Source organism: Engraulis encrasicolus, chromosome 11 (assembly GCF_034702125.1).
Source record: "Engraulis encrasicolus isolate BLACKSEA-1 chromosome 11, IST_EnEncr_1.0, whole genome shotgun sequence".
In the NCBI taxonomy this organism is placed as follows: domain Eukaryota; kingdom Metazoa; phylum Chordata; class Actinopteri; order Clupeiformes; family Engraulidae; genus Engraulis; species Engraulis encrasicolus.
The window spans coordinates 22,399,133-22,409,830 of record NC_085867.1 but is presented as its reverse complement, the minus strand read 5'-3'; the positions used below and the strand labels follow the sequence as shown (position 1 = coordinate 22,409,830).

General features: G+C 43.7%; 1 protein-coding gene across 1 annotated transcript in view; it reads right to left on the bottom strand.

The window, feature by feature from the left end:
• Positions 1-2,930: 2,930 nt before the first annotated feature.
• Positions 2,931-10,698, bottom strand: part of LOC134458098 (matrix metalloproteinase-17-like) — a 75,438-nt gene continuing 67,670 nt past the window's right edge. Inside the window, exons 7-9 of the mRNA XM_063210222.1 lie at positions 8,416-8,568; positions 6,164-6,421; positions 2,931-3,786 (exon numbers count right to left, since the gene is read on the bottom strand). Of these exons, the coding sequence (XP_063066292.1) occupies positions 3,449-3,786; positions 6,164-6,421; positions 8,416-8,568 (749 nt within the window). The 3' untranslated portion in view covers positions 2,931-3,448. The remainder of the gene's footprint in view (positions 3,787-6,163; positions 6,422-8,415; positions 8,569-10,698) is intronic.

The following is a 10,698-nucleotide window of genomic DNA, read 5'->3' as shown; positions in this document are numbered from 1 at the left end:
GGCAATATCTGTTCCACAATCCCATGGATGTTGAATAGGCCTACCTCAAAAACCTAATTCAATTGCAGAGACCAAAAAAGTCAACACCAACCAACATCACCAACATGGAGATTTGAAACATGTTGAAGTGGAACCGCTCATATCTACTGTAGCTGTAGGTGATCTATTAGAATGAAGGGCAGTATTTTGAGACATATAAGCATTGTCAAAGTGTCTTATATTCCAAAACAGCACACATTCCATCTGCCATGTGACGTGACGTGAATATTCATCCTCTGCTGACAAGACGCTGTCAGTGTTAAGACAGATATGCCTCTTTTCCACTGCCGGTTTTCTGGTATACCTGTAGGCCTACAGCTCGACACAGCACGACTCGGCTGCAACTTTTTGATTTTTGAATAGACACAACACAGCTACATCGCGAAGCAAAAAGTGGCGGCCGAGTCGTGCAGAAAACCGGCAGTGGAAAAGAAGCAATAGAATACCAGTGATAAATGGAGGCAAAGACAGTGATAAGATGCACAAACAAATATACACTGTCCAACTAGACCAGGCAAACAAAGCAAATAAAAACAAAAATCACAATATGCAAAGCCCTTCTACAAACATCACTTTATCTTTTTTTGTACAAAAATATCTCATCTCTGAAAAGACAGCTCAGAGTTTTACATTTTGCAACTGCCATATAACATTTCACTTTTTAAATATATCTCTGTGTACATACTATATTTTTAAAGTATAAGTAAATATTTCTCATCAATTATGACAAAAAACTGCAGTTGTGATATGTGTGCATTATCAACAATTCCAGAGTCTGACTGGCGATGTTCAGTCTGTGTCATCTGTGTTGGCCACATCTTCCAGTCTGAGATGTTAGTAAGTAAAGGCGGAGACCCCAGATTACTGAACGCTGTCTCGCAGGGTGAACTGAGGGAGAAGTGGGGCCCGGGCACTTTTGGCTTAAATAGGCCCCTCATAATTAGTGCCGCAGAACTGACTCACAGGTGGGCCCTGCAGTCTTGTGGACTCCTATTTTCAGAAATGTAAAAAAAAAAAACATTTTTGAAAATAGGGGCCCACAAGGGTGCGGGGCCCACCAGGAGATGCCCGCTATGCCAGATGGCCAGTCCAGCCCTGCTGTCTCGGAAAGCAGGAGGACATGATCAAACACAACAGAGAGAAATAAAAAATAACGGTGTCTGTGTCTGTGTCTGTGTCTGTGACAATCATAGGCATTGTGAGACTCAGATCATGCAAGACGATACTCCAGACTGCTTTCTTACAAAAATACTGATGTTGGCTTTCTGTATTCTCTGGGAATCATGTTATACGGTTTGATCAAATGAGCAGCAAGAATGAAAGGCAGGCTAAATAAAAAGACAAATAAGTAGAAAGACATATTGTATTCTTAAAGGGATATGCTTGCTGCAGGGCACGCGTGAGTGGGCACATTTTGTGCACGAACGCATTGCCATGCGGATTTTATGTCAATTTTGCACATATGGTAGGCCTACGCATACCTTTTGGTAGGCCTCACACATGGTGGGCCCACGCAGACGTTTGCATATGGTGCAATATTGACAAAACCAGGACAGATCATTTTTCTGAACTTTTTGAGTTTGCAGTGTCAAATAAATGAGAGAAAGCATTAATGAGAGCCCACTTGGCTATCTGCCCTAGATGATACCTCCTGTATCTTGCAAAGTACTCCTGTTGTCCTGAAGCAAGTATGTGCACTCGGTCCCATTGCATGCACAATTTAAGGCACACAGCAAGCATATCCCCAGCATAGTGAATTGGAACAATGAGAGCCAGGTCATGTGACAAGAAACAACCCATCATGCCACACTCCCCGAACTTTGTTTTGGTCTACCTTAAAATTATTATTATTACTATTATTATTATTATTATTATTATTATTATTATTATTATTATTATTACTGTTATTGTTGTTGTCGTTGTTCTTGTCATTCATTGCCGTATGTTAAAATGAAATAAAGTATTTTGGGAGTTAATACACAGTGTGCAGACCGCTTCATCACACTGTCAATTTTAAGTTCATTGTTATGATGGTATATAAATGACAAAGTGTTCCAGAACATCTGTGCGCACTACGAAGCAGTGTGTTATTTATTTAGTAGTTTATTTCCAGAATGTGTGGTGCCCGTTAATTTAATGCCTTTAAAGGAGTCATCCGGTGTGAAATGACTTGCGTTGTGTTAAAACGTGATGCTGAGCCCTAACTTTTGACACATACCTCGCCTCCATAGGTCCCCTACATTCCTAAGTCCGAGCACTAAATAAATTCCAAGAGCTAGGTGAAATTTAGCTTCTGCTGTGATGGACCGGCACCTGTTTAGCCGTCGTTATGAATCTCTACTTTCCACCCATTTACGAGGCTCAAAGTTGCTAAATACTTCATTCCGCAGAGTCGCGGGGTTGTTGACATGTAAAACGAGGCATAGAGAACTTTGCTAGTGCACAGTTAGTTTACAAACAGGGCCTGGCTACAGCCTGCACCACAGAGGGTCTAGAGTTAGAGTAAGCCATTTCGCACCGGATGACTCCTTTAATCTTTTTCATGAATATTTACCACTATCCATTTGTAAGGATTCATTATTGCTTGGATATTGACACACTTCACACATGAATTTCTCATCTCCATTTTGAATTACAAATAATTCACATCTTTGGATGCAAAAACTGGTCAAACCAGAAAAATCAGACTGGACCTTTCAAATAAATGTGAAGAGCATAATGATAATAATAAAATAATAATAATAATAATAATAATAATAATAATAATATATAATATTATACATTTTATTATTATTATTATTGTTATTATTATTATGATTATTATTATTATTATTATTATAAATAATGATAATATACTATTGTAATATTGTACTATTCAAGTTTTAACACAAGAAACAATAACAACAACAGCAAAAAAAACAAGCAAAAAGAGTGCAGTGGAGTGCAGTGTTGTCCTGAGCCCTTGTCTGCAGCTTTTCAGTCTGCAGTGTAGAGGTGTGAGGAGTCCAGCTCCCTCCCCTCTCCTGTAGAGAGATGTGAAGAGTCCATCCCTCTCCCCTCTCTCCTCTACCCTCTCCTGTCTCCAACCAGGGACCCGGCAAGAGTGAAACCATCTCCGACCTTTCTCCGGGAGAGAATCTGTAAGAATCAAACCATTTCCCCCTTTCTCCAGGAGTGAACCTGTAAGACTCCAGACTTCTCTCCCTGTAAGACTACAGCCTTCTCCCCTTTTACTCCTACAGACACCCTGCAGCGCTGCTTCAGTTCCCAGCCAGCCACACGGACATCCAGCCACCAAAATCTTCCAGGAGGCAAATTTTCCAATCTCTCAAAAAAGCTTCTGGCTTAGTCCAGTCTATGGACTCCAGCCAGTCAGTCAGTCACTCAATCAATCTGTGAGTCTGTGATGTCATAGGGGCCCCGGTGCCACCACAAGGGTCGTCCAGAGAGTCCATAGGGGGGCCAGGGCCCAGAGGAGCGGGGAGAGGGGGAGGCGAACGCCCACCGGGGCTGCGTGGTCCGAGGTGCAGGAGCAGACCTCCAGGCCATTCTCAGCGTGGTCGGCCTGCTGTGAGCCTCGTATCCGCGTGTCTGAGTGGTTGGACTCTGTGGCAGTCGGTGAGTCGGACTGCATCTCACTGCACACCAGCCAGTCCTTGGCGATGGAGCGCGGGTAGCCGGCCTCCACCTCCATGTCACTGCCCTCCACCCGCCAGTACTCCTTGCCCTTGAAGAAGTAGGAGGCACCTGGGGGATGGAGAGGGGCAGAGGGATAGGAAGAGAGAAATGTTAGAAAGACAATAATAAAGATAAAAACAGACACGCACGCACGCACGCACGCACGCACGCACGCACGCACGCACACACACACGCACACACGCACACACGCACACACGCACACACACACACACACACACACACACATGTTGGATGAACACTTCAAAATGTACTGTGTGCTGCGCTGTGCTGCGCTGCGCTGCACTGTGCTGTAGTTTTAGCCTGATAAACCAGCCTAAATGGATTGTCCAGCAGTTGGCGCTGGTTTTCCAGGCTACTGTAGTTTGGGAGTTAATGAGTGTATTGGGCTGCCGTGCTCCCTGGCTGCCTGGCTGCCTGGCTGGCTGCGAGTGAATGTGGAGGCTTTGAAGTGGCTCCATCTCCCAGAGTGCCAGAGTCCAATGCAGCTCATAGCAGGTGTGCAGCCCCAGGGGGAACAGGGGGGACGTGAGGGACATACACTACTACTGCTGTTAGTCTGATACTGCTGTCTCTCTCTCTCTCTCTCTCTCTCTCTCTCTCTCTCTCTCTCTCTCCACATCATCTTTCTCACATGTTCTTTGATCAAGATCAAGAGGAAGCGTCAACATATAAGGAAATACACCCATGCATATATCATGTACACATGCCTGTAACCCTAATATCCTTTGTTGATGTGAATTCAAAGTGCTTTTTAATTGTCTGTATTGAAGAGAACGCTGAAATGGTGGAATGAACTTTTCCTGGTCCTTCCATTTCTCGCCCCTCCAAGAACACATGCACACACATTTGCACACAATACTTCTGGTAGTTAAATAACCTCACTGCTAGGAGGATGTGCTAGCCAAACAAACAGAGACAGAGACAGAAACAGTGAAGTTTGAAAACCAAGACACAAAGGCACACTCTTTACTCACACTCGCTCGCACGCACAAACTCATTCACTCACTCACTCACTCACTCACTCAATCGCTCACTCACTCAATCGCTCTCTCACCCGCTCTTGCACTCACACACTCACACAAACACACATTGTGTAAGTAAACGTGTAAGTAAGTAAAAGTTCTGAAAGAACACTAAGAGTGTTGAGATTCCAGAATGAAAGAGATTGTGTGTGTGTGTGTGTGTACGTGCGTGCGTGCGTGTGTGTGTGCATGGGAGTGTGTGAAACATTTATCCTTGACTATGGTGATAAATGTCCAATACATCAGTATCCACGAATCAACGGTGCCTACACTTAAGCTGGGCTTACACTGTGCGACTTTTGCCCCGATTTGGCACTCGCACGTCTTTTTGAGAGTCGGGCCGATTTCTTGCTGAATCGCAGGTCAATCGTGATTCTCGCATCGTGCAGTGTACATGGGGTAACGACAAGCGATTTTGCCTCACGATTGTGCAATCGCAGGGTCGCAAGAAAATCAAAACGGTTTGAAATTCTGGTCGTGGCTCGTGCGTAAATCGCACAGTTAAAGCAGTGCTACAACCCGATTTGACACTTCACATGCACAAATCAATAGGGCCGTGCGATTCGCTGTTGAGCGCGACCTCATCTCCACCTCAGGTGCGCATGTTCCCTCCTCTGCAGACCGGGGAAACATGCCTGTCGCGTCGTACGGTGGAAACATTTCGCTCGCATCCGACTGTCGGCTCATGTAGTGTGAGGACGTGAGTCGTGAGCTGTGAACTTTTAAACAGTGAAATTCCATCGTGCAGTGTGAGCAGAAGCTTAAGACCCACGAGTGAAAATATCGCACAGTGTATGCCCGGCTTTAGTGCCTACACCAGTACGCCGGTGCCTACACCTAGTGCCTACACCTACAGTACGCCAGTGCCTACACCTACGCCAGTGACAGTGAAAAATATGTAATTTCAGTTATATAATTGAACTTACTTTTCTGTTGTAAGCTTCACAGGTGCCGTATTGAACTTACTCTATGCACATTTTGAAAATAACTAAAAGCAAAAAGTGGTGGCCGTGTCGAGCTGTGGGCCTACCAAAAAAAACGCAGTGGAAAAGAGGCATAAGGGTCAACTCAATTTGGTTCTGTTTACTTTTTTCATTTTATTTTATCTAACCAAAGGGAACATTGTACTGCAGTCAGGTACACAATTTGAAATTGACATAAATAAATGAGAGGGAAATGATACAGCAGGACAATAAAAAACCATGAAACCATGGCAATAATTTCCAAAACTCTATTTTACAACCGAGAGAACATTTTATTACTTTCAGTGAAATGAGTTTCATGAAAAAAATATTTAGAAAGAGAACTATTGAAATGATTCTGGAAACATAACGTGAGGGGTTTGAATCATGTGTGTGTGTCTGCGTGCGTGTGCGTGCGTGCGTGCATGTGCGTGCACTTACCATCTGACCAGTGCATGGCATCGTCTAAGTGCATGGGTATACCCTTCCAGAGGGCACTGTCTTTGGGGTAGCCCTGGTCCATGCGTCTCAGGTGGTCGTCATAGCGCCAGTAGCTGCTGTCCTTGAAGAAGTAGGTCTTGTCATTATGGAGCCACACGAACACGGCATCCACACCCTCCATGGGCAGCCCAAAGTCACTGATGGGCCGCGGGTAGCCCTCCTCCACGTTGTTGTCTTTGAACACCCAGTACTTCGCCCCTGAGAAAGGGAAAGAGACAGAGAGAGGGAGGGAGATGGATATCATGAAGGGCACACAGAGAAAAGGGGATGGAAACAGATTGAGAGTGTGAGGTGGAAAAAGAGAGAGGGGAAGAATTAGTAAGAGCCAGTGTGCCTGTACTGAGACAGATGAGATATTTTGCAGATCTGAGAAAGACAGTTTGAAGGCAGATGCTCAAAATCTGTTTCCATAAATATTTAAAACTTCGCCTGCATTTGTGTCCTTTTACAAACTTCTCACAGGATTTTAAACAGATTCATAGATAGAGTCCTCTACGATTGTAAGTTAGTACAATCTTTTCACCTTTATTTTTTACATGGCAGACTGCAATAGACTTGCCCCCCTGTGTCCATCATCAAACTAACGAGAGACAGAGACTGATAGGTAGACACACAGCTTGCAGATATATGGATGGATATACTCATTTGTCCTTCTGGAAACTTCTTCTTCTTAAGTTACTGCCTAGTTTTTCTGAGTGCTCTCTGAGCCTTCTCTCTTCATCGTTAAGTTGCTGCCAAATGTATCAGAAAGTAGAAAAAAGTAAAAGAGTTAAAAAAACAGTTTCAACACGCAAGGTGATGAAAGGATGAGGAAGTGGAAGTGGTTGGAACTAAGACACTGGGAGATTGAGAACTGAGAGACGTTCTCCTCTGCTGTCATTAAACTTAATGGGATCCTCTCTTAACAATATCCACCCCCCATTTTTCCACTTCCAATTACCAGTAACCCAGCTGCAGGATATTGGGGCAGTTTGTCATCCTGACAGCTTGTATTAATATATAGTAGACTAAAGGGCTCCTGCAGGACCAGGGACCGCTCTGTGGCAACAGACTAGGTGACAGACAGCCACTCCTATACACACCTCAAATATAGAATATGTGGAGAGGTGAGAGAGTTTAAATATGAGCTGCGAGGCCAAATGGAAAGATAGTCTAATGAGGTCCATAGTTGTAAGTGTAGAAGATTGATTTCTTAGCTCCTAAATGACGTGAAATCCAATAGACATTTGAGTGTTCTCAAGACGCTCACTGAATTGGAGGACCTCTAAATGTAGTCCATGAAAGTTGTGACCTATAAGTTTTACAAGTTTTACACATTTGCATTGTGTTTGTGGGCACATTTGAAGAGGACGATCTACATCTACTGTATCTTGTGGTCCCCTCTCCTCAGTGTCAATCAGGTCAAATCAATGTCCACAGTGGTAATAATAGCCTGTTTATTTTTGTTGAGGGGTGTTAAATAGAGCAACAGTTCCCGGCTGTTTGCGTATGTACATATGCCGGTAGGGCCCTCGGTACGCTTGATGCCAGCTTTAAGTTATGCATGCTACCGCGTGTGACAGACTGCACATATACCTTGTTTAGAAGCACAAGCCCAATACGAACAATAGGCAGCGTCATTGAGGGGGCAGAGAGTGATCCAGAAACTGGAAATACAGACCGTAAGGAAAACAAAACAAAAAGAGGGACTCCCTGGACGAGGAGGAGACGATACTACTGCTCCTACATTTGCACGCTCTTTTATCAAAGTGCAATTGTATGATCGTAAAGATGTTTGTAACTTCAGACAAGCTCAATGAGATGAAAAGTTGCCGCCATTGAAAGTTAAAAGTTGGCATCGCCATCGTCGTCAAAAAGTCGCCATCGTCGTTTTTACCTGAAACACTTGCGTGGAACTGTGCAGTCTTTCTTTCGATCGCTTACAGGGATTTTGGCGATATTACACCAAACGGACGTGTCTCGTGCATTATCTAGCACGCACCAAATTGACATGAAATACACACAGCAACGCTATCATGCACGAAATGCGCCCGTACATCCCTAACATCAGACTCTAGGGCCTCTGCACACCGGCTTTGTCAAAGTGCAGAGCACTGCTCCGCAAAAGTTCGATTCCATTGGGCTCACACGTATCCTGCAGCAAACGTATCAACGGCCTGGGGTTTGTGTTGGTGGTGTATGTTTGTGGGCACCTTTGAAGAAGACGATCTTGTGGTCCCCTGGCCTCTCATAGACGGCGTCCACACTGTCCAGGTTGGGGGGAAGACCCCTCCAGAAGCGGTGAATCTGGGCCGGACGCAGTGATACCAGGTGCTTCTCCCGAGTCAAACGCCAAAAATACTTTCCTACAGGGGATTGGATGAGGAGTAACAGTCATCATGTGTCATTAGGTGTGTTTATTTTTGTATGTGTGTATATGTGCAGGTGCTAAATCTAATTTCATCTGGGGCAATATTTTCACATAAATAAAAACTGACCCCAAAGGAAATGCTACCTCTGAACGCTGTCACATTGCATTTGGACATGTGCTTTGTTCAAGATTCTCCAAGTGTGTGAGGGTGTGTATACACTGTAAAAGATTGTTGTGATTTCACATTAGAATTCTACATCAAGAAGATGTATATACCAGTTTACTATTCACTGCTGTAATGTGCAATGCATTGTGGGATATCATATAGAGTACAATTCACAATTGTAAATGTACAGCAACACATAGTACTTTTTACAACATACTGTTGTAAAGATCTGTTTTGTCAGGGCTGCTGTCCTACTGCAAATGTATGCAAAGCCACATGCAGAAATTATGGAGCTCAGGTCACATTCTGATTGGATGCTTTTAAAACATGCATACAGGCCTGATAGAGGTGGAGAGAATTTGAACTGATTGGAACTCTTCAATCGCACACACCTGGTCATGAGCAAGGAGGTAGACATAAGAGGGTTTACAGACATCATTGGAGCGTAGTACAGAATGATAGCAAGGGGAGTCCTATTTTCTTCTTCCATGGTCAAATTGGAAGCATGGTAAAGTGTGGAACAGGTCATAGGATACAATAGTGAATGATTGTCACCTGTCCTTAATTATCCCCCGCAATTAATGCTGACCGACAGCTGCAGTAAATTTTGCCACAAATTGAGCACTGACAACCGGATATCCTCTTTCGACCAAATTTGTGGAGTACAAATTTTGTCCATCATGGTATCGCACACACTGACCATGTGCACCATGTCATTAAGCATAAATGTATTAGTTCTATGGCATTAAAGCAACACCCTCATACTACGAAGCCAATTGGAGCCAATTTGGATTGGAGCATTTATTCCATTTGGGCTAGTGAATCGCATTGAATTACACACACTAGTTCGTAGCAGTGGGCTGCCTGCTGAATGGCGCCCGGGGAGCCTTAGGTGCCTTGCTCAAGGGCACTTCAGCTGCGGTCCGGTCGGGCATTGAACCGGGAACCCTTGGGTTGCCAACCCAGTGCTCTAACCACTGAGCCACGACTGCCCCCAACTACTAAATTGTGGCCAATGCATTTTCCATTGAGTGATACTGCTTATCCAATCTACCTTCTTTGGTCATGGGCCAGCTGATTGTAAATGACGTCCAGGTGCGCTAATTTCAGCTCAGTGCAATTCAAAACGGGCTTCTCTCTGCTAAAAGGGCATGGGAGAGGCCAATGATGGTTTGTCCATTTATACAGACGATGGGCAGGTCATAGAGCATAAACGATGCTCAGGTGTGGCAGCCCCCCTGTGGTTCAATTTGGTGTTTTGATGGCTTCGGCAACAGTATATATCTCAAAATCCCATGAGAAGGAATGGAAGCAGAGGCCCAGGACCATTATTTTCAAAGGCTGTATGTTGTGAAGTTTCCAGTGTTTGCGTTGGAAGAACGCAACAATTAGCTGGCAACTTGTTGCTAGCAATTTGTTGCAATTTTACAACAATTAGCTGGCAACTTTTTATTGCCAGCAATATGCTTTAATTTTACTTCAAGTAGCTGGCAACTTTTCACCAGCAATTTGCTTTAATTTCACAACAATGAGCTGGCAATTTTTTTGCCAGCAAATTTGTTGTAATTTTACAACAATTAGCTGGCAACTTTTTATTGCCAGCAATTTGCTTTAATTTTACTTCAATTAGCTGGCAACTTTTCACCAGCAATTTGCTTTAATTTCACAACAATGAGCTGGCAACTTTTTTTGCCAGCAAATTTGTTGTAATTTTACAACAATTAGCTGGCAACTTTTTATTGCCAGCAATTTGCTTTAATTTTACTTCAATTAGCTGGCAACTTTTCACCAGCAATTTGCTTTAATTTCACAACAATGAGCTGGCAACTTTTTTGCCAGCAAATTTGTTGTAATTTTACAACAATTAGCTGACAACTTTTTATTGCCAGCAATTTGCTTTAATTTTAAAGCAATTAGCTGGCAACTTTTCACCAGCAATTTGCTTTAATTTCACAACAA